The sequence below is a fragment of the Episyrphus balteatus genome, chromosome 2 (assembly GCF_945859705.1).
Source record: "Episyrphus balteatus chromosome 2, idEpiBalt1.1, whole genome shotgun sequence".
Taxonomy (NCBI): domain Eukaryota; kingdom Metazoa; phylum Arthropoda; class Insecta; order Diptera; family Syrphidae; genus Episyrphus; species Episyrphus balteatus.
The window spans coordinates 8,863,902-8,887,906 of record NC_079135.1 but is presented as its reverse complement, the minus strand read 5'-3'; the positions used below and the strand labels follow the sequence as shown (position 1 = coordinate 8,887,906).

The 24,005-nt window shown below is 29.5% G+C and overlaps 3 protein-coding genes across 4 annotated transcripts; all 3 read right to left on the bottom strand.

The window, feature by feature from the left end:
* Window positions 1-14,609: 14,609 nt before the first annotated feature.
* LOC129911632 (UPF0389 protein CG9231) lies at window positions 14,610-18,567 on the bottom strand. Of its 2 annotated transcripts, XM_055989489.1 has the most exons (4): window positions 18,470-18,567; window positions 18,364-18,394; window positions 18,121-18,302; window positions 14,610-15,039 (listed from the first exon to the last, which is right to left on the bottom strand). In XM_055989489.1, exons 3-4 carry the CDS (start codon window positions 18,300-18,302, stop codon window positions 14,835-14,837), a joined length of 387 nt encoding a protein of 128 aa, XP_055845464.1. In that variant the 5' UTR covers window positions 18,364-18,394; window positions 18,470-18,567; the 3' UTR covers window positions 14,610-14,834. The 2 variants fall into 2 exon arrangements, with proteins under 2 accessions (XP_055845464.1, XP_055845463.1); XM_055989488.1 differs by having other exon boundaries at window positions 18,364-18,521.
* Window positions 18,568-21,540: 2,973 nt separating this feature from the next.
* Window positions 21,541-22,404, bottom strand: LOC129910577 (protein MIX23). The gene is made up of 3 exons (XM_055988003.1): window positions 22,245-22,404; window positions 21,866-22,138; window positions 21,541-21,793 (listed from the first exon to the last, which is right to left on the bottom strand). Exons 1-3 carry the CDS (start codon window positions 22,284-22,286, stop codon window positions 21,686-21,688), a joined length of 423 nt encoding a protein of 140 aa, XP_055843978.1. The 5' UTR covers window positions 22,287-22,404; the 3' UTR covers window positions 21,541-21,685.
* Window positions 22,405-23,701: 1,297 nt separating this feature from the next.
* Window positions 23,702-23,982, bottom strand: LOC129910552 (DNA repair protein SWI5 homolog). Its single transcript, XM_055987978.1, has one exon. The coding sequence runs from the start codon at window positions 23,980-23,982 to the stop codon at window positions 23,731-23,733; it is 252 nt and encodes an 83-aa protein (XP_055843953.1). The 3' UTR covers window positions 23,702-23,730.
* Between the last annotated feature and the right edge of the window lie 23 nt (window positions 23,983-24,005).

The window sequence follows — 24,005 nt, the reverse complement described above, 5'->3', positions numbered from 1 at the left end:
CAATTATTGTAAGAATAAACGTCCGTTACACTTCTCAGCTATATAATGACAATCCCACAGTCTGATTTCAACCCATTTTTACACGATGCTGTTAAAAATAGTAAGAAAAATGAAATTAAATTACATACAATAATATTTCATTTTCACATAAATCCGGTATAAAAATGCTTATAGTATATCTAAATGTCACCATATTTTCAAACGAACTTATAACTAGCTATTACTATGCCATCGCTTTTGATCAAGATATTATAAAGCAGTTCTCTATCTGATTAGACATCTCAAAATAAAAATATGACATCATCAAATGTCTGAAATTAAAAATAAAATATCAATAAATAGAACCCAATGATTCAATATTTTCAACCATAATTCACGATGTGGAAACTGAGATAATCATGTCATATGTTGTGATTTTATGTGATAACTTCACACCTGCCACTGCCCACATAATAGTGAGGTTCCAGAGTAATAAAGTAAAGCTGTGAAATAAAATGTTTGCTTATTTGAAAGGAGTAACTCTATTTTCTTTAACCGAATATGGTAACCTCGGGTCAAGATCGCCGACGCGGTCGGTGGTGATGGTAGTTCGATTACATATTATTGGTATGTGCATTTTTTATAAGACCATCATCCATGATTATAAACCAGAAATGAAGAACAAAAAACTACCAAAATACTAACAATTTCAAAACCAAAAAATAAAAAAAAACTTATTACTCCTTTTAATTTTGTTTCTTTTTTTTTGTTATTTTTTTTTTGAATCCTCACAGTTCATCCGCATTTTTATTTTTGGAAAAAAAAAACATCTCGAAATGTACACCGAAAAATGCCTCCACATCCACACATCAATCTATATACAAATAATGATTATCATTCACCATCTTCATCGCATATAGGTACAAGAACCATTCGAGAGGTTAATTTTTTTTTTTTTTTTTTGCTTTACATACCTGGATATACATATTTATATACCTATACCTACCTTTATGTCCATCAGATACTCTCACATTTATTTATTTAGATGGGAGTAGGTACCTTAAAAATAAAATTAAAAAAAAAAATAAATAATAATAAAAATTAAAAGAAAAAATCTGTACATTCAAACTGATTTTTTGTCTTTTATACGTTGCCGCTTACTTTACAGCTCTGCTGCTGCTGTTGTCCATTCCTCGTGTTATTCTTTCTTTTTTTGTATTGTTGTTGTTGTTTTTATATTATTCTGTCTTACCTTTAAGTCTTTTCATTTGAAAAATTGTTTAATGTTAAAAACTGGTTTCTCTCTCTCCTTCTCTCTTATTCTCTTTTAACTCCCGCATTTATTGAAGAAAAGAAAAGACAAAAAAAAATCAATAAAGGTAAGATAGAAATTAAGAAAAAAAAAAAAAGATACACCGACTCTGAACTGACAACGACGACGACCAAGATACTTCACCTTTTTTTTCCATTGTGTATATTCATACCTGTAGGTATAACAGGTAACACAAAAATACACACGAGCAAACAACAACAACAACTGAGAAATGAAATAAAAAAAATCTTTCTCGTCGCACAGGTATGGAATCACTTCGAGAATTGATCTGGAGCCCGATCGAAGTCTTAAAACCGAAACTAAAATTAGTCTAGAAGTGTTTGGCGTTGAAGGAAATACCAAATTAAGTGAATCCGAGCATATTGCCAAGTTTTATATATTTATATTTTTACACTGAGCCCGGATCTTTTTTTTTTTGAAACTTGACTTTTAAACACTATACCACGATTGCGGTTTTTTTGTCATGGTGGAGATCTTTAAAAAAAAATTATAAACGTTTTAAAGATTTTTTTCTTTAAAAAAAATATTCGCAGTACCTTTTTTCCATATAAATAATTTTTTTAAATTTTGTTAAGTTTTTTTTTATTTAAAAATAAACCCATGACGTTATATCATAAAAATATTCGTGTGAACGCAAAAATTCGTACATCCGGCTTCTGAAATATTTAAATTCGAAAAAATCTTTAAAAAATAACGATCATGATGTACTCTCATTCTCTCCATTTATTCTTAAAAAATAAATTCTGCTTATGTGACAAAAATTGTACCAAAATTTAATAAAAATTTTAGTTAAATTATTGTGTGGGAAACTTTTTTTTTTTAAATTTAAAAGTGACCTCGTGTAAGGTAAGCAACATATTTTTTTATATTTATTTTTTTCTTCAATTTAATTTAAATAAATAATAAAAATTTATTAGCGCAATACATATTGTTAAATAAACATCACACCACCACGTGGTATTTAAATAACTTATAATAAAAAACTTTTTCTGGGAAAATACGTTGATGTTTGTCGTTCGATGGCCGCTAGTAGCTTATAGCTAGGTAGCTTGTTATAACTTAACGTGTTTTACACCAGTGTGTAGTGGGGTTGTTGGACTTCCTTATTGGCTTGGCCGCTGTTAGATGGCGGTAATCATAATGTAACTATAACTATACATGATCAGTCATCATACTTACACTTACGAGTACTCGTATTTGTTTCTGTTTTTTTTTTTTCTTTTTAAATTTAATTTAATGAAAAAAAAAATTATATTGTTTTTTTCTAGTTTTTACTTTATTTGTCATATTTTCATTTTATATGGTTGTTTGCATGCGAGAGAATGTCAGATATGCGTCACTGAGTAGTTGGGTTTTTATTAAGATGTGTTAACTATATTTTCTATACATTTCTCACATAAATGTATGATTTTTTTTTTATTGTAGAACGAGTAAAAGCTGGTGAAATCGTGTTAGATTTTTTGCTGTAATAATCATCTAAATAAGATGATTTTATAATATTTAATCGATTTGCCAACAATTTAATTGAATACGTAATATGAATGCAATTAATTTCTAGTTGATAATAATTTAAGTATCTATATTCTTCAATACAAAGTACCAGCACTATTAAAATCAAGCGGGAATGTTAATCTTGTGAAATTCATTAAATTATATTCAAACATTAAACATTTTTATGTTATGAAAGATCAGTAATTGAATAAATTTTTTAATTTTCAAACTTAAAGCCATTAATTTTTTCTATCAATACAATTGCCACAAATTAAGATTTAAAATATATGCTAATTTTATCCAAAAACTGCCATAAAGTATAACTCGTTTGCTTTGACCATTAATCCGAGATTTTCTGCCCCTAATTTTCTTCAAGTCCCAATATCCATATTTTATTTGATTTTTGATGAATATTTTCGTGCATGCTTATTTTTATAATAAAAATCGATATGTATTTACTTTGCTACAACAAATTTTGTCAATTAAGGCTTTCAAAATAATTCCGGGAATGCTTCCATTTGAGTTAAAGTACTATAATCCTATTAATTAAACTTGTGAATAGTTCTACAATCGACCATTTCGATGTTTTATATTGAGGTTGTTGTATTTTGTATAGATTAAAACATTTAATTTTAATATTTTATTAGTTTTAACTTAATAATGTCAGATATGCGTAAGTAGTGTGAAGACTTAAGGCGTCATTCCGAGAACGCTAGCATTGTACTATAGTAAATTTCAAAAATTCATGATAGTAACAAAAAATGCAATCCAAAATTATGTTTTTTTTTACTTAATAAATTACTGGTACAACGTTTAGAGCCTTTCATTCTTATTATAAGCTTTTATTTTTAAAAAATGTGCTACAATTTTTGATGACTTTTTTTAACTTCGGAAATGACCTGTAATGGTTATTTTTTCCTTAGTTTTGGCGGTAAATTTAAAGCTGTTTATTTCTAAACTGATGATGATTTTTTACAAGGTAACTTTTGAGGAGGCTTTTGATGATCGAGGTTGTGAGGAAATTTGCAGGATTTCATCAATTCGCATTCTCAAATAATCTTTGGTTCTCCTTCTATTCACTGGAGTTAAGCATTTTTAAATCTCGAAGAATTTTATAAGCGGCCCAAGAACCAAACTTATGTTGAATAAAAAACTGTTCGAATAGCTCAAATTGTTGTGAGATTTATTGAGAACATTTCATGTGAATCAAATTTGAATTCCACTCACGCAAGTGACCGATTGCTTTTATTATGAACTCTGCTTGAGCAAATGCTTAAGATTTAACTCAACTTATGCGAGTTGAAAAAATCTCGAATTGAATGATGATTATTTATTCCACCCTTAAGCAAACTTTTACTTGTAATCAACCCTCAACCTCAACACAGGTCTGAGAAAAATTTTCCGAATGTATACGCAAGCGTTTACTTCAGCATTTACTCAGTTGGTATTCATATATGTATGTAAACTTAGAAAAACGTAACGAATAGCCCCAAAGGCAAGAAAAAATATTAAAACTTAAAAGAAAATTTGACTTGATGAACCACTATGAAGTCCGCCCATAATCATAATATGTTATGGACATCGAAATTTTCACCTACATGGTTTTGGATTTTTTTAACGTTCTTTTAGGTATAAAATAAGGATTAGGTATTAGATAAGGATTTTTGTTCAAAACTTTAATCTGTGGTATTTGGTAGAAACGTGATAACTCCTATAAAAAAATGTGGTTGAGAAACTACTTTTATGATACTTTCAGCCTATATTTTTAACTATCAAAACTAACCACAGGTTCTGAAATGACTATGAATACTTGTATTATATAGCTATGTGTGTTTCAAATCTAAATTACAAAATCAGTTTGGCTAATATGATTTTCAAAGCCTCATATATCAGGGGAATATGAAACAAAACTGCATTGTTTGTATTATAATTGCATAATTTTACTTATTTATAATACAAGTGCTTTTAGGTGTGTTTTTATGTTTCCAAGGTATTTTTTTAGCCATGTAAAAAAATTTTTTTTAATTCTTACCATTCGAAGGAAAATAAGAAAAACCAAAGTTCGTTGTTAGTTTTTTGAGATCATTTGCTCTGGAAAATAACCTGCAGTTTTTTTATAGAATTTTCAATCTAAAGCCTAGTACATACTTGTGCAATGTGCATACTTGTGAAGTGAAAAAAGTCGTGAATCCATACAATTTTTTTTTTTTTTTGTTCACTTGTGAACCTTCGTGGAGATAAAAAATTGAATTGCTTCACGACCAAATATGTATACGGAAAATTCAAAAAAGGGCCTTAAATACCTTACAAATTAAACTTGAATTGTGTACCAGCGAAGAATGTCAAATGTTCACAAGTTGAACAAAACTTTAGAATTTTTATATTAAAAATTCTCAAGTTATGTTCAACTCCGAGTGAAGAAAATGGACCATAATCAATTATCAAATTAAAAGAATCGGAAAGAAAGAAACGGAAAAATGCTTTTTTATCAATCCACTTCTACAATTTTTTGAATTTTTGCGTATTTTTAGCGTCAACGAAATTATAAAAATGTTTAACTGATTCGGAGTGTTAGAGTGGAAGAACGCTACATTATTTTTATGTTCCTTTCCTGGGAATAAATTGATTGATGTAACCAAAACGTCTAACTCAGTGCATTCCTTTTTTTTTAAGTATAAAAGCCCTCTTCATTTAGGACTGGAATGAAATTTTGATTATCTGCAAGATAAGCAAAGCAAGGTTTGCCCTCTCTATATGTAGATTTAATTAATATTAAAAAAAAAACATGCAATAATAAAAAATTCAATTTTAATGTATGAAACGATATTTAAATTTATTTGAAAGATTCTACTTTTCGTTTTCGTAAGCTTATTGTAATATCAAAGTGTACTCAATAAAAAAAAATCAGAGTTTGATGGTCAACTCTTTTGTTTAATCATATTAAAAAATTAAACTTAAGTTAACATTTTATTTGTAAGATGGCATATATTTATAATCAATACTCTTCTCTTAAAAGCATGGTCAAAAATATTCGCCATTATTTAACTCTATTTTCACATTTTATTTGGGGTTAGAAATTGTATAATAAAGCTTTATTCCCACGCAAGTTCTTTAACTCTACACAAGTGTATTATGATGCATTCGAGCCAAACCTTTGATTTCTTAAACTTTGCGTTTTTACTTATGTTTAGCATATTATAAAACATTTCTCTATCTTGATTTTACTTAACAATGATTCTATCATTTCCTTTTGTTTTCCGATTCATTAAATGAAAGAACAATCAACAATTAAAGTACCCACGCAGGTGAATGAACGCACTCAACCCACTCAAGGTGTTACAAAAAAAAATATAACTACACTTTAGATTTTCTTCTTTTTATAGGTAAATATATTTCTAAGTTCATCTTCAATCGAAATGACCCTTGAAGATTTTTGAATGAGGTATAATAAAACAACGCCCAAAGTATAATTTTTATATGATAACAACTATTATACAACAACAAAGTTGCAAGTTACCAAAGCCCTTTATCATGAGAACTCTTATTAATTTGGCTTTGTTTTTTGCTTTTTTTGTATTGTTTTTTTTTTTTAATGAAACTGAAAACAGAGAAATTCATGGTTGACCAAAAAGTAAAACTGAATTATTCCATCGTTCCAGTCACTTGACCAACCGAAACATCTAAAGAATGCCAACTTACTTCACCATATCATCAGGAAGCAAAGTTTATTTTGGTTTTCTTTTCATCATCACTTATAAAACAAAGTAATATCCGTTGTCTTCAGTGAGTTTTTGTCCTTTGTCTAGAATCAATTGCATATTATAGGTACTTGTGAAGTTGTTTTACTTTTCTGCATTTATTTGTTTTCAAAATCCAGTGGTAAACTACTTTTTAATTTATTTTTATTTTTTTAATTTCCCTTAATAATGTTATTGTTTTTTTTTTTTAACAAAGTACTTTTTTAAAAATTTAATTCAAATTTGATATGCCAATGTGTTTAAAAAAAAAAAAATAAAATTTGTGCTATAGTTCTCTTTGGTTATCTAGCTGTATGAGTGAATTATAACGTCATAAAGCTAGCTTACCGAAGTTAATATTAGCGCTAAGACAACAATAAGAAAATATACATATATCAAGGAATTCAATAAAAGTGTCTGTGAAATGTGGAGCTATTAATTTAAGACGTGCTTGAACACTTTATACATTGAAGGTAAGAGTATACATTTATTTATATATTTGAGTAATATTCCACATAATTATAGTTCTTATGCACAATATACATTACCTAACAATTTATGGTTATGAAGTAAAAAAAAAAAAAAGAAACCATACTCAAGTATTTTTTGAGGTTCGCAACTCAGCTCTTTTGTTTTATATAAAAGTCAAAGCAACTCATGAAATTATCCACAAATAGAACCATTTTATGTCTTGAACACTGGTTTTAAGTAAACTTAGTATGTTTTTCTAAATGTTTAATACAATATATGCGTGACAGCATAAAAATAGTGGTAAGTGTATAAAACATAGGACACTAATAAAATATAAGTTAATAAATTACCTGGGGCAAAATTTAAATTTATTTGTAAGACTCTGCCTTCCGTTTTTTGATTTAATTGTTTTCAATTTAGTTTTTAGTATAGCCAATTTTAAAAAACTTTTAGATTTCCATTTGTGTTAAATTCTTTTGTTGGGTTAAGTTTTTCAGAGTAAGTTTTTTTTATTAAAAGATAAGGTAATTGAATAAGTCTATGTTAATTTGGGACCAAGCATAACAAATTGATATAATTTATTCATATGAAGAACTTTTACATTGTAAGAAGAACCAAAACTAACAAAGTACAAATTAAGATTCGCAACTCAGCTCTTTTGTTTTTGAAATTTATCTTGTATGCTGATTTTCCTTGAATTTATAAAAGTAAATTTTCAGCGATACTGCAAAATATAACATTCATTTATTCTGTCAAGTAGTGTCTGTTTTAAACTTTTTAAAATTATTGGTTTTTGTTTTCAAGAAAGAGTAGTTAATTAGCCAGAATTCACTTTTAACCATGCTTTAATAACCAGTTATATATTGCAGTACATAGTAGATTTACTTTATGAATTCGAAGGTAGTGTACTAAGTTAACTTTATCTTGACGTTCAGTGAATTATTATGCTTTTCGACACGAGAATAACGAGTAATGGTGGTTTAAAACAATCTGATAAATTATCAAAATGAATATAGGTAGGTAATAGATCCATTAATAAATGATATTTCTTTCAAACCAGATGATATTAAAACTCATTTATAAGATTGTTTTTTTTTGTTTTTAATTGTATTTTTGAAATATTTATTTTTTATTATATCGATGGGTAGTATTCCTAATTAGAAAAAAAAAATAAAGGTTTGATGCTAAACGCTTTTCTTAGTAAAAAGTATGTCATACAAACTTTGTTATTTTAAAATAAATGTAATAAATTAATATCAACTTTAAAACGATTCTTATGTTTAATTTAGAGTTTGAACTTCAGCTCTTTCGTTTTATAAAAAAGTCAATAAATCAAGGAAAGGCTTAAAATTATTTTAAATAGAACCATATTACGTTTTGAACGCTCACGATAAAATGGCGGGAAAGGCTCAATAAGATTGCCGGCATGAAGTTCATAAACATTCTGCCACAAAATATAATAAAATATAAAGAATTTAAATTTATTTGTGAAAATTTCCATTGCATTTTTGTAAGTCAATTTTTTTTAATAACTAGGTCTATATTTTATATATAAACAACTTTCAGAGTTTAATGCTCAACTCTGTTGTTTGAAAAAAGTGTGGTAAATCTAAGAGCCCACAGCAAATTTTGGGAGTGGAGGTATAACCAAAAGGTGAGTATGCAGTTTTATAGCCTTATGCATTCTGAAAACGAATTCAAAAGTCTGGCAGCTTTAAATCGCGGCCTTGTATGGTTTTAGGGGGCTTATATCTTTTGTTTTACTGATCGAATCGTAAAGATTGGCGTCTTCAAGTCTAGGGAAAATGGCAGAGCATCAGTCAGTTTAAAAATATAAACCGAGATTAAAGCCTTCGAAAATTCTTACGGGCGTATTATTCATTAGTTTAAAAAATACATCTGGATGTAAAGAAATTGAAATGTCAAAAATAAATCCAAATCCATAATATTAACTATCTCACAGAGAAAAAAATAGTAATTTTTAACTATTTTTTCACTATTTTCATAGTTAATCGGGATAACTATTTTGGATTTGGATTTCTTTTTGACATTTGACAATTTTACATCCAGATGTATTTTTTAAACTAGTGAATAATATGGCCGTTAGCAATCATGTCAAAAGCCAAAACTTAAACTTGAAAAGCCAAGTTAATTTAATTCTTTTTGTGATCTTTCCTTTTGTTGCTTCTGAGCCTGAACTTAAATTCTTTAGCCATGATCATATTAAAATAGTTAATTTGGTGAAATTATTGTAAATATATTTTCTTTTAAAAAAATGTATGCATTCAGAGCCTGCATTAAAATCGCTTAAAAATGCTACATCCAAATTGTAATTTGCTTACACTCGAATCGGCACATATAAAAAAATATATACCTACGTTCGTTATTTTTATTCGATGATTACATTACCCTTTTTTTATAAAATGATGATATTGAGTTACATTTATTTATTAAAATATCGATCTTTCGTTTTTCAAATATTTGATTATTGCTCGCAATGTTAACATATATGAAGATGCACCGTATATTTCGGTTAGATGTTAAATTTCGCAAAACATAAACATGTAAGTGTTGGTGTTGATTTTTGTATGAATAAAGTTTTTAGGAACATACTATCAATCATATTAAAAATAGTTTGTTTCTTACAATTTTATATTCATAGTAATTAATTATATCTAGACTCAAATAAGGGGAAAAATGTCAATGGGCTAAAAGTTTAGTAAATATGTATATTTATTTCTATAGCTTCAAGAAAGAACCTTGCAAATATATAGTTTTTATCATTGCAGCATTGTGTTCAAGGCTTGATTTTTTTATTAAATGTTTTTATGAAAAAAACTTTTAAAAAAACTTTTGGGAACTGTTGCCGCTCTCTATCTTTAACTTGAACATTTTTTGGTTTAATTGAATCGATAAATTGGTTAAATTAGAGTTCAAATTGAATGTCTTATGTCTCCTATTAGATAATTGAAAAAAAAACCCCTGAAATAGCCTGCAACATTTTGTGATCATTTTTAAGTGCTCTGTGAGGAAATTGCTACTTTATTCACCCTTTTATGGATGGAATTAGAAATTAAGAAGATTCTCTAATTTATAACAGCAATCAGTAAAATTTTGTTGAGTCGTTATCTCCGGTATTGTCAGAATAGTAGATGAACCATTACTGAAAAATCCTTGAATATTGATAGGTACAGGGAAAAATTTGAAGTGAGTGTTTCATTTTTCAAATGAATTAATGTTTAAAAAGTAATTTTTTTCCAAGTATAATTTTATTTTTTTTTTATTTTATTTAGAGCCGATTTTTCCATCTTCTAATAAAAAGTCAGTTAACTGTTCGACGAATAAATTTATTAGGCTCATAAACAATCGGATAACAACATTGAATTTTTCAATCAAAAATAATTTATTCTACAGAATAACAAAAAAAAAATTGTTAAATTAAATAATATTCAAAACTAAACGTCTTTTTTATTTATAATTGTTTTTGTTTTCTTGTGTTCCTCTCTATTCTTTGTCAAAATTATTTCAAAGCAGCTTTGACAATTGACACAGTATTTTTATTGATATTATTCCTTAGAATAATTTTTATTCGTCTCTGAAAGAAGCAGATAGTTTTATTCATAGGAATAAGCTATATCTGCCTGTTGAAAAAATGATTTTTTCTCTATCAGGAGAATAAATACTAACTGACTGTTTAACTGACTGTTGAAAAATTGGCCCTTAAAAGCTTATAGTTTGTTAACTTTGGAGTAAAGCTATATTTTTTCTGAAGAAATTTTTTTTTAACAATCTAATCGTTTTTAGTAGTTCATGGTAGAAGACAGAAAGAAGTATTTCGCTACCACCTTTCATTAAATAAAAAAAATCATAAAAACTATAGATAACGAATGCACATAACTTAGTTAAAAAAAAAAAAAAACAGAATAAGCATACCATAAACAAATACGTTTTAATTTTCCTTTTGGTTTAACCGATTTTACATTCGATTGTTTGATTAAAATTTTGGATTTTAGTATTTAGTTATGTCTTGGAAAATATCCAACAGCTAAGCTGGTGTAAAATATTTTGCCCAAACCATGTTTTTGTTCTTTTAACTTAACTTTAAGTTAAGCTCTGCTTACACAAACTAAATTAAGTTTAAGTAAACGCTGGAAATGTCTTGGACAAAGAGTTTGGTTCGCAAATCACATTTTTAACCATTACCAATACTAAAAATATTATCACTGGGCCCACAGATATATTTTGAAATATACACAGCTAATTATATTTCAAGTATCTACACGTCAATGCAATGTACATATATGTACCTACCTACATTTTAGTAAACGATTTACAAATCTTCCAAACTAACTTACTTAACTATCATGACATTTAACTTCGCAATGACAAACTACGTATTGTTTCCTTGGTAAATAAATGTTGATAAGTTAAATTTTTGTATCCCTGCCAAAAAAAAAACTGAAAATATAAGTGCATTTTTATGTTCCAAGCGCAAACCTTAAAGCATAAAAAGATATTTTTAATGTTAACTAATTTATTTTCTCTCATGAATTTTTTAATAATAATTTTGTCTCCACTCTTTACCACCTAACTACCTACACACTCACATGCAACATGCTACATGTGTCCGACAAATGCATTTTGTATGATTACAGGTTGTCAAAATCTTACGTGGGTCGTTATTTTTCACAAAAAATATATATGTATACTCAATATTATTACTCGTATCTCCTTTTTTTGTTTTTTTTTTTTTATTTTACTTCAATCTTTCGTCCATCGTCCATTTCCAAAATCAATGCACTGCATATATGGATGTTTGTCTGGCATGGAGTTCACATTCCTTTTTTAACACAATTTATTATCCTGCCTTCCATTTGAATTGATGTTGATGATATGATGGCTTGGCCACGCGGATGGTTCATAATGTCTTCGTGGTTATTCATGCCCCCGACATATTGTAGGTACCTGGCTAAAAAAAGGTTTAATTTTTTTAAGTTACTTATGGTGCACACACGATTTTGTGTAAGCAACTCTATCCCAACTTAACTTCTAATGGTCCTCCAGAATTGATTAATATCTGTGAGTTTGACTTTTCTATTCTATCAAGGGTTATAATGAAATAACCGTGTAGCTATTATTATAAAAAGGTATTGAAATGAAAATACAAAATTCTCTACATCATTAGTCCTATTCTTCGTCTTCATCTAGATAATTATTATTAATAGAATTGCGTATCAAAATGTTAGGTCTCGCCGTCTTTCAGTCATTTTTATGATATTTAAACATTTTAAATGTATCACACGAAAGAAAGAATATCGGTTTTTTTGCTTTTTTCCTCATTTTTTTTTTTGTGAAATCAGAAAGAAGAGAGAAACAGATGAAAAAAAAAAAATAAATTTAAAGTAAAATTAAGTGGGTTGCCATTTCAGCATGGGTCCATGATAATCAAATAAAAAAAATATTTATGCATATCTCTTGAGATTGGAAAGGCTACACGTAGACGTAACTAACAGCACAATAACCTGAAGTTAAAAATTCATTTCGGCTTTTTTTTGCGCTCGTAGAAAACTTGTTTTATTTTTTTAACTTTTTTTTAATGATTTTTGCCTTACATATATATGAGTTTGTATATTAATGTAGATACAAGTAAGAGCGTACATATGTACATTTATAAATAGGTAGATATGTATATCTAAAAGCATTTGACTTTGCAGAAATATTGCACATTGAGAAATTGGAGCTTAAAATAGATTTGTTGGAGGCATATTTATATAGATATTTCTTTTGGTATGCCAGTTTAACTGGTTGGTTGAATTTTTTTTGTACGTTACAATTTTAGGGCTGGGTTTGAATATTTTATACATATTCTATACAAAGTTGAATTTATAAATAAGTGAAACTGTTAAATTCATTTTATTTAAATGTGCAGAATTAAAAAAAAAAAAGATAATATGAAAAAAAAAATTTATTTTCCTAAAAACTGGCGTATGTTACAGTTTTTGCTTTAGGGGTTATACAACAGTAGATGGTGGAAAAAAGATACATTTATAAAAAGTTAACCCTTCCGAACTCTAAGTTAATTAAAAAATTAACATTGTGCCACAAATGCTTATTAGGCAAATAAGTGTTTTTAAAAACATGTTACACATACGCCAGAGTGAACGCAACAAACAAAACGGTCTTTTCCTCTGGTTTCTCAAAAATAAAATGCCGTTTGAATCAAAGTCGTATCTCCTCATTTGATGTGAAAGTAGGAAAGAAATACATATAATTCGGTTGGGTATAATGCACAGGAATCCTGTCACAGGATAACTTATTTATTCAGCTTTAATCAAAGGATCGTTACCTCAGCAACCAATGATCGCAACAAAAGGTGGATTTTTAAAATAGGGCCAGCGTTTAAATTTATAAAAAATAAAATATATCAAGTTAAATGGCATTTTTCTTACCAACGTTTTGCTAAATGAATTTAAAAAATTTGAAAAAAATTAAAACTAGAGACCTAAGACCAAAGCGCTTCTGTTTAACGCGAAACGACAATTCTTTGCCGCCGGGTACAAAGGGGTTATGTCATAAAATTGCACTTTTCGGGTTTTGATAAAATAAGAATAAGCTCTTTTTTCTCTTTTAGCTTGTATCAAAAACATAAATAAAGAGATACTCTTTCCTATAAAAATAAGAGAATCAATGCTCAAAAATTCATCGATTCAGCTTCAATCGCATTTTCTGGCAAACTATCATTTATGACTTAACGCCTTTGTACTCGGCGGCAAAGAATTTATAACAAATAAAAGCCAAAAGGTTATTTAATCAATAGGCTTTTTTTCCAAATCTATCCGCAATAGCATTCCCCAAATATCAACACTGAAGAAAAATTCATATGCACCCACCAAGAGAAAGGAAAACGTTAACTTATACATCTCGTCAAAAATGTAAACACCAACTGCGGATACAGATAAAAACACTGCTAATGATTCCAAAATGATCACTTCAAAAGGGAGTAGAGTAGTCTCATAATAGCTTAGATGATTGCTGGAATTGGTATGTATCTAATCTACATATGTATAATCCAATGGATCTCTATTTTGTACATATTTTGTTTTAGGTAAAAACCCAGGATAACTGAAAACGCTTTTCACGAACGTTCTGAGCCAATTGATGGTTGATATGATTTAGCACATTGGATTCTTTATTGCAGAAGTCGTTAGTTTGAACGCAACGCAAATTGTTTCTAAGTAGTATTTTTTTGCCTTTTCGGTTTGGCTTGCTCAGTTCCGCATTCGGTAGATACAATTTTTTACTAAGATTTTAAATATTTTCTTTTCAGAAAGTTCCAGAAATATTAAATTGAACAGATATGTACATATTTCTCATCGAACTGCATAAATGACTTCAAACATCATTTTTGCAACCTCAAGCTACACGGAAATGCCTTCAATTTTTTTAACTGCATCAGATATCACTCTCTTCACTCACATCATGGAGCTTTTAAAAATCCGCTTGCTAGAAGACATGTAACGACTTTTTTTGATTGCAACGTTAAGCTTTCTAAATCTTCCTGGCACAAAATGATTTTAAACAGAAAAATACAAAGAAAATATGATAAAATAAATCTATTTGTAGCAGCAAACAAAATATACAATAGTTATTGAGTTGAAATGGATAACATTTACAAGATTTTTTAACAACTTGGCTTTTGAGGTAAAAAGCTAATTCATTGAATAAAATTATAATTAATAATAAAGATCGTTCCCAAAATCACTTTTTAGCTTTCAACATTTCCTATTATATCAATGGTAAAACTTCTGTTCGAGTTGTTGGTTTCACTTGGAACCTTCTTCTTTGGCAGCTGCTTGTTTGTTGTACTCTTTATGCCAATCCAAGTTCATTTTCGCAACGGATTCACCACGTTTAGCAGCTTGTTTGCCACTGATAATCATAATGATACATCCGACAACTGTAAGTGCCATCATAATATTGGCCAAACGAATACGAATGCGATTACGACAACGTTCCATTTCATCGAAACTAAAAATGTATACAAAAAAAAAAAAAACATTTTATGGATGAGAATACAAGAAATTAATAATTTAGTTTTATTTTACAAGTTTCAACGGAATAACGCATTATTTGAAAACAAAAACGAATGGGATCGAAAAAGTTATATGGGATTGAAAAACTAAAAAAAATACATTGGACCAGGCGATTTCTGACTCATCATCATAATTAAATACAGTCTGAATTCGAACTTTTATTCGAATTTAATAGAGATTCTCAAATGCGGAAAGTTCATACAAATTTTTCAATGACGACATACTTAATAGGTTTAACTGACGGGAAAATTGTACCAATTTCTGTAATCAAAAAATAGTTAACGGAAAGCGTCAGTTGTTCGCCTACCATTTACATACGGTTCACAATGTATAAAATATTAGAGCTGTAATCCTAATGTCGCATTACAGCAGGAGTACTAAAGCTCAACCCAAAAAGAACCAAGAAAATACAACACGAGCCCCGGAATACTAGTCGCTTGCCGCTTTTTAAAGCCTACTTCCTCTGCAGCACTTGTGCATTAGAGTGGAGCGTTTTTAGACTTTTCTTTCAGATCACTGCGTGAAACTCATGATTTATGCGTTGTGGTCTGCAGAACATATTCTGATACTTTTTTTTTCATTCGACAATGGAAAACAAAAATCGGGAAGCCTCTGAAGAATGAGTTTTTATAACTCATCTAAATTGACTTAATCTTTTTCAATTCACTACGTACTGCTCATAACTCTGGCACCAAATCCTATCCCCTTTTTTGAGTGGTCAATGGAAAAATCGAAATCGGGGGCCTTCGAAAAATGCACATTTTCGCAAAAATTCAGATTCTTTAAATTGTATAAAACCCCGCCTACAACAACTTTATTTTACAATTTGTAAGTATTTGCTATATTTATTAGAACCTATTAGAAACTTTAAAGCTATGAAGGACCCAAACTGAGAACGTTTCTGTATTAATGACGTCGTTTACGGGGGATTTAAGAAAACGTTACTTTGACATACCCTGACCCATTTCAACAGAAATTGCATTTCTAATACTACACTACACTACACAAAACTTCGCTAATAATTTAAATTTTTGATAAAATACTAGCCTTTGTAACTGCATTTAATTTATGTCGATATCTTATTTCCATCCTTAGATATCTGACAAATAGGTGTTTCCATAATTCTTGCTCATGCTAAATTTGTATTTCGTAGTCAAAATGCGTAATTAACATATTGTTTATTATTTTTATTAATGTAACATAAAAACATAAGTTTGTCGTAATCGAAGGATTGTATGGTATCTAAGAAAACCGGCAGCGGTAAAGTTAAATTATTTTTCTGAATTACTAGCGATGACACTTAATATTTAAAAATCATTTTTTTGTATATCAATTTTTTTAGAATTGAATATGATTGCTTAGAACTCGAAAATTTACTCGGTTAAAACAATGTTTAATGCCCCTTCTACATCTAAGAAGGTAGTTAGAAGCTCAAAACATCATTCTTGCAAGAGGAACTAGGTTGGCTTAAGGCATAATTTGTGTTGATTTCAATTTTCCTTACCTGCCAATTCACAGAATTGAAGCCAGTTGCTTTTGCAAATCCAGACTCATTTTATCTTTATCTTTTATCTAATTCCAATTGCCCTAACTAGCGACTGTAAGAATTGCACAAACAATTAAGACCTTTTCCAAAAATAACAATAATTTTATGCTATCACTCAAATACAAAAATAGATGTGGGCTCTAGTTTAATTACACTGGTCAACAAAATTTGACTTTTTTTTTGCCACAAGAACCAAAATATACTTTTCTAGTATTTTTTGGGGTGCTGAATCCGAATCTGAAGTCAGAAAAATTTGATTGGCCTCCGTTTTTGAAATATTACCGTTATAAAATGCTAAAAAACGTCATTTTGGCTCAGCACATCAAAAACTACTAGAAAAGTATATTTCGGTTGTTGTGGCAAAAACCTTGTTGACCAGTGTTATTGGTATTCTGCCTTGCTAAGCAAAAAGGGCGCATATCCATTTTTGTAGTTTGGAGATAAATGCATTTTACTGATAAGGGAAAAGGTTGAGAATTGTAAATGAGCTCAATTTCAAAAATGATTTTAAGCAACTTGTAGTAGGAAAATTATAATTTTCAGTTTACACAGTAATTATATATTGTTCAAGCTTCCCAAATGCGTATCTAATTTTTTTTTATTTTTAGAGTAAGTAATAAATGCATTTTTCTATTGAGGAATACAGCAGAGTAATAGCGTTGTGCTCATCTTCATTGACTATTTTGAGCCATTTGGAATTGAAATGCGCTGTTTTTAGTGAAATGAGGAATTGTTTCAGGATGTCAAATATGCCTTTAACTCAATTTTGGATTATTGGCTCATGCGCCCTTTTTGTTTAGTACAGCAGTATTGATATGAGCTCATATAAAATAGATAAGATATTTTAAAAACTATATCTTGTGGAACAAAAAATTTAATCAAACCGGAATCAATTGCGGAAAGTAGCAAAGTGCGGTAAAAATGAAAAAATGTTTTCCAATTGAATCGAGATAAGTTCCACCGGAATTAAGAATTGATACCAAGTCTTTTATCTTATCAAATTCCATAATAGGTACCTACCTACTTGGCATTAAATATGATAGTCGACTACCTATAAAAAAAAAAAACTAGCTTTTCAAATAGATGAATTCAAAAGATTATAGATTGCCTGATACATTGTCGACAGTGCCATTATAAGTACAACATAACTTCAAGGAACAAATTACTAATAATAATTTAATTCTAAATTTTGTGTCGTCAAAGCCATGAACATCAACAAAAAAAGTTCATTCAAATCCAAACAAATCTAAAGTTAAACGAAAACAGACGCATTGGTGCCCTTCAATCTATTTATATCTGACATGCATTTTTAGAATGTTTTCTTATCCATCATCTGTTTCATCAAAAATCGACTTTACCAGCTAATAAATAGAAAATAACCAACAAAAAGTATTTCACAATCAAATAAATTATGGATGCTACAATCGATGGCCAACTACTCTTGGTAGGTCAAATTGCTTTTAATCTTACCTCACATGACCAGGAACCTCTTCAAGTGACTTGTATTTGCCAGTCCAGACAAGGAATCGCCTTTCTAGTTTATCAGGAGTATGATTCTTTTGTTGTTGTGATCGAATTGTATTCAATGAAAAATATCTTTGGAAGAGAAATCCTCGAGTTCTTGAAAGATTTATGATACTTCTTCCAATCATCTGCAAAATAATACCAAAATGCAAATACCTTGTCGGATAATTTAATTTAAATGAAACTCACGACTGAATTGTATATTTGTTATTTGTATCAGCTATAATAATATTGAAAGAAAAAAATTTAAAAAATGATAAATTATTATACAACTTTTTTCGGCGGTATATTTTACTTTAATTTCGTTCCTTCTGTTTTTTTTGGTTTCTCTGATTTTTTTATAGGAAGTGCGATGATCTACTTTTTTGACATACGCCACAGATAGCACGTATAAGTGGAGACTTTTATCAGCTGTTGGAAATTGGAAGACCGCGTTCATAAATGTAACAAAATTATATTTTTTACTGACTTCCAATGCAAAAAGAATGAGCCTAAAGCCTAGTACTCTGCTGATGCGAAACGAAATCATGAACGAAAAATTTCGTTTTGCTTTTCGGTTTTCAAGCTTAGTACGCTGCTGAAGCGAAAAGAAATTTTCCATACAAAATTTCGTTAACGAAATTAATTTTGTTTTATTTTTGCTTTAAAACTTATTTTCTGATGTTTTTTCTTGAATTTTTTGATTTGTATTTTTACCTTGCTGTAATACCCGACGGTATTTTTTCGTTACCATGTCCGCTGTTGGCTGTGGAGACTTCCAATTTTTTTTGTTTCGCATCAGCAGCGTACTAGGCTTTTATAAAGGTATAACTGCAACGGCCACTTTTTGCAAAAAGTCAAAAAGTGAAAATTTTCAAACTCATTTTGTGACAGTTCTCCGACCACAAATTTAAAAATAATGATGCAGAAAGCTTATTTTTTTAGCGCTAGAAAGAAATTAAAAAAAATTACTTTTGTAAAATTCCCGCTTTTTCACTTTTTAGGTCATTGTAAAGGCTTAACTACATACACCACTTTTTTGAAAAGTACAAAAGTGAAAATATTTTTTTTCTGGCTAGCGCAATTGTTTTGTGAAAAAGCGTATACAAATTATTTTTAAGAGCAAAAAATAAGCTTTCTGCATCATTTGTTTTAATTTTACAGCCCGAAAAACTAGGTATACTAAAATGCGTTTGAAAATTTTTACTTTTTCACTTTTTGAGCCAATGTAGTTAAGGCTTAAAGCTCCATCTCAAGATATGTACTGAAAATTAAGAGCTTAATGTTTTTTGACCAAAATTCAATTCAAAAGTATCTGTGACCTTTAGTCCAAAATGCGTTTCGAATATTTGCGCACGTGAAGTAAAGAAGAAATTAGCACAACACAGTTGAAATGCTCCATGTGGGGTATTTGGAAATGACCCATGTGGGGTATTTTATTTTTTAACAAACCACCCTTTAAAGGATGGAGTTGCTTATGATTTCTTTTTATGAAATTCTTGAAAAAGAAAATAGTACGATTGTCACAGATCTTCATTTGTTAGGGGTTATCTAAATCAAGTCGGGTGGGTCACTGTGGTGTATGTGGATTTTTTTCTCATTTAAACGAACGTTTGCGCAAATTTCTTAGTAAGTATATACTTTTAAGTTATTATTTGCTTTACTAACTACTAACATTGCTTAGTATATTTTTTTAAACCCAACTCCCCGAAATGTTTTTTTGCGTTCGCCCCTGGGTAGATCTACCTATTTATTTTGAAAATAAACATAGTATATCTGTGGGCCATTTGAAATACCAGGAACACTTGAAAATGTCCCATATAAGGCAATTAGAAATGCCCCACGTGGGCATTATAATTTGAATATGTTTTTTTGATCGCTGGAATCCGAAGTCCGTTTCACTCGATCACGTCAGGTTTTCTTGATAACCTCAAAAATTGTTCATAGACACCCTGAAACGAACATCTTTTTTGATCTCGAAAACCTGACATGATGGAGTGAAATGGACTTCGGATTTGGTTTCAGCTAAACAAAAAAAACATTAGATTTATATAGTCGCACCTCCAGGTCAGAACTTTTTTATTTTTGTGTGGCTGTGTAATATAGGACCCTAATACGCCTCGCGAGTCGAACGTTCGACTCAAGTCCAACGATTTGGGAAACGCTCATATCATCGTATTCCGATTAGAAACTTACTACGATCAGCCCGCAACACAATCAAAATAAAGAAAATGGTGTCACAATATAATTTTTGAAACGCTAAATCGCTTATTAAAGGCTCAGTAACTGTGATTAGTAAAATTTTTCTAGCGATTCGCGAGTTATATAAGAGCCCATAATCATAGTGATAAGTTTTGGGTCAAGTATCCCTTAGTCAGAAAAAAAGTTAAGGGACAAGATTCAAACATGTAATTATATGAGACTACTTTCTTTTTGCGTGTAAAACTCATTTACGATTTTTATTACACTATTTCCTGATTTTTAAGATCATCTTGAAGTTGTCAGTCACTAATCCTAAACAAATCATAAGTGTTTGGTCATTTAGTGAAAGTCCGACTATCTTTTCTCAGAACTTACGTTATGAAAATTTTTTTTAGGGATTGGCCGTGATTACAAAATAGGCTTAGGGCCCCGTTTCATATTTTCACCACTGATAAGGAAACCTTTATCTAGAATTGCCTTTTGAACTGAACTAAAGATTTAAATATTGATGCAATCGAAAGATCTTATCGGATTGTATAGCTTTGTTAGTAGAGATTGCACCTACCACTCTGGAGATAAAAAAATGTGTACATTTTCGTTTGTTCATATCATGAGTCTCAGATCTAATTGAAAACCTACTCCATTTTTCTCGAATGGGAAACCAGTACCTAATTCGGAGACTACAAAACTTAGGTATAAAATATAGATGAAAAGCCTATTAAACTTAAATCATAATTGGAGCCTCTACCATCACCACTATAAAAAAGTGAATCCTGAAAGAATAAAACCTATCTACCCCACAGATATACCTAAATCTAAGATATCTAACTTCGTTCGTCTAAGACTTGGACATACTGTTGCCTCTCATCAACACCTTCTCACAAAAAGCAACCCTCCAATTTGTGACTCCTGCAATATAACTCTGGATTTAATACACATCTAAGAAAAATGCTATTTAACAACCCCCATCATACAAAAGTTATTTAAGAATAAAAGCTCCTTTGAGATATTAAAATACCCTATCTGTACAAATATTGAGTTTATTGCTAAATTGTTAGCTTCTACTAATATTTTGATCCAATTAATGCATAACCATAAAACCAATAGTCTCCGCAGCTAGGTTCGTCAAACTTTTTTATATTATCATGTAATTTTAATTATATGCTAATAAAGTATAATAATAAATTTTTCAAATGCAAGCCAATTAGGCTCTAGACTTTATTTTAAAAAAAATTGTAACAAATTTTTTGTTTCAACCTAAATAGAAGCTACCATTTCAAAGCAACAACTAAAAGTCAATAATTCTCTTTTAACTTAATTCAAAGTTTTGTTATAATGTTCCAGCTTGGAAGAACGCTCTGCAGCGCTCATTAAACGCTTTATACGATCGATCCTTAACAATGTCTTCTACGTTCAGTTCCGATTGTAGGACACGCAACTGTTTACGATTAAATCAAATAAAACGTAACTTTTAAAACATTCTTATAAAATCAACAAAATCTCTCTATACCTTTCTTTGCTCAGATTTGAATTTCTTATCAACTTCGAAATCATCTCGATTTGATTCTCGTGCTTCTTTCAATTGCTTCACCGATTCAGCTGCAACCATTATGCACCGTTTTATTGCCTCTTCCCTTTGCTGATGACCCACTTGAAGTTTACTGTACAAATTGTGGCAGGTTTTTTCCGAATCAACTTGTCCTTTAAAGGATTCTGTTGGCAATGATGTGTTCAAGGCATAAATGATTTTATCATCAAGATCTCTCATTTTCTTGAGTGATTCCTAAGGGAGGTTAAATTTATTTTTTTATTTTCAAGCCGACACAAGAGAGGTTATTTGCATTGCATTTCATTTTTGATAAATTGATATGATTTTATTAAGTTATTACCTGAAATGCTAAGAAGTCATTACAAGAATATGATATTGCCATTGTTTGTTCTTATGCAATATAAATTTACTTAAATTTGTATTTCAATAATTATAAAAAAAAAAAATAAGATTATTTTGGAGGAAAATGTTCTTATTTTGATTTTGACATAAATTCTAACCTCCAAAATAGTTTCTATTTCCAGATGTTCCAGTGAAATTCCGATAAATGTACCAAACTCCACAAATTTCTTTGTAAAGCTAAGTTCACACTTAATATATCTTAGATTGATATTTTATTTTTTTTTTGTTCGTTTTTTATTTTAATTTAGGTATAATCACAGTACACATAATAAGGTTTTTTTTTTTTTATAATTAACGCGCACTAAAGGGAGTTAAATACCCTTAATATGTTAAACACAGTGCGAGCTTCAGGAAAATATTGAGGGATTTAAAAGGAGAAACCGATGCACATTAGTTTTAAAGCTCTGGACATTAAAATGGCAGGGAAAAACAGAGGCGGGTAATATATTCCACATTCGTGTGGTGCGGCTAAAGAAAGAATCTCTGTATTTGACGGTACGTCCAAAGTTGGGCTCAAGGGTAAACTGATGAGCATTCCTAGAAGCGCGAGTTCCGAACGTTGTCAAAATTTGTTTGTCAAAAATGGGCACCAATCTGTCAGCTCGGCCTTAAATTTTTATATTTCAATCGCAGTAAACAGGAAATTTGTTTTTGTTTAAATTTATAAAATGTCATTTAAAAATATTATAAATTGAAAAATATCAAATTTTCTTCGTGTTTCATGGCGGAAAATGATAAATAATTGTTTAAAAATTAGTGGTGTGCGCGGTTTATCGGTTTTTGTGCGTTTTTCGTCGGTATTTTAAACAATTAAGAATTCGGTAGCTGACATTGGTCGCCAAAGTGTCATGTTTTGACAATCTGGCGACCAATGTCAGTTCGGAATATATATTACCTTTTTATGTGTACTGTGAGGTATAATAACTACAACGGCCACTTTTTGCAAAAAGTGAAAACTTTCAAACACATTTTGTGTAGTTTTACCGATCACAAAATTAAAAATAATGATGTAGAAGAAATCTTATTTTTTGGTTTTAAAAACAATTTTTATAAAAAACAAATAGCTCTAGAGAAAAATATAATTTTCCACTTTTTCACTTTTTAGGTCATTAGCTGCGTTCCTTTGGAAATATTTATCTACTTTTTAGTACTTAAAGCTGCTTTGAACTACTTTTTCAGTATAGCAAAGTAGATCAAAGTAGTTTGAAGTACTAAAAAGTAGATAAATATTTCCAAAGGAACGCAGCTATTGTAGTTAAGGTTTTTGTCTTGTGATTGATATGGTATTGCGAACTACCCTGCAAACCAAAACTCAGTCTCAGTAGTTTGTTCGAAAACACAATCACAAACAAAAAGTGTTTTGTAAATCTAAGCTTGAGATAAAATAAAAAGACCTTTCAAAAATTTGTTTCAAATTTGAATTTTTAATCAATTGGTAAATTATATTTCAAATGCATATCCTTAATTGTCACCCCATCGATATTAGCCAATGCACCCAATACCACTTGTGTTGCATCTTTGATTTTATTAAAATCATGCAATAAATTCATAATTTCCTTTTTCTGATCATCTTCATTTTTGATAATTTCATTTCCATGTTGTTGCTTCAATGTATCCAACATCTCTTCAAGCTCAACATTCTGTGCACCATCATCATCCATTTCAATTTCTGACATTCCACATAAATTTGACACTCGCC

What these genes read in the sequence shown, in the direction of transcription:
- LOC129911632 (XM_055989489.1), bottom strand. Translation starts at nt 18,302, where the DNA reads ATGATTGGAAGAAGTATCATAAATCTTTCAAGAACTCGAGGATTTCTC. An exon ending in GAGGTTCCTGGTCATGTGAG is followed by an intron (nt 15,040 to 18,120) that starts GTAAGATTAAAA and finishes ATACATTTTTAG; the next exon opens with TTTCGATGAAATGGAACGTT.
- LOC129910577 (XM_055988003.1), bottom strand. Translation starts at nt 22,286, where the DNA reads ATGGCAATATCATATTCTTGTAATGACTTCTTAGCATTTCAG. An exon ending in ATGACTTCTTAGCATTTCAG is followed by an intron (nt 22,139 to 22,244) that starts GTAATAACTTAA and finishes AACCTCCCTTAG; the next exon opens with GAATCACTCAAGAAAATGAG. An exon ending in TCAAATCTGAGCAAAGAAAG is followed by an intron (nt 21,794 to 21,865) that starts GTATAGAGAGAT and finishes AATCGTAAACAG; the next exon opens with TTGCGTGTCCTACAATCGGA.
- LOC129910552 (XM_055987978.1), bottom strand. Translation starts at nt 23,982, where the DNA reads ATGTCAGAAATTGAAATGGATGATGATGGTGCACAGAATGTTGAGCTT.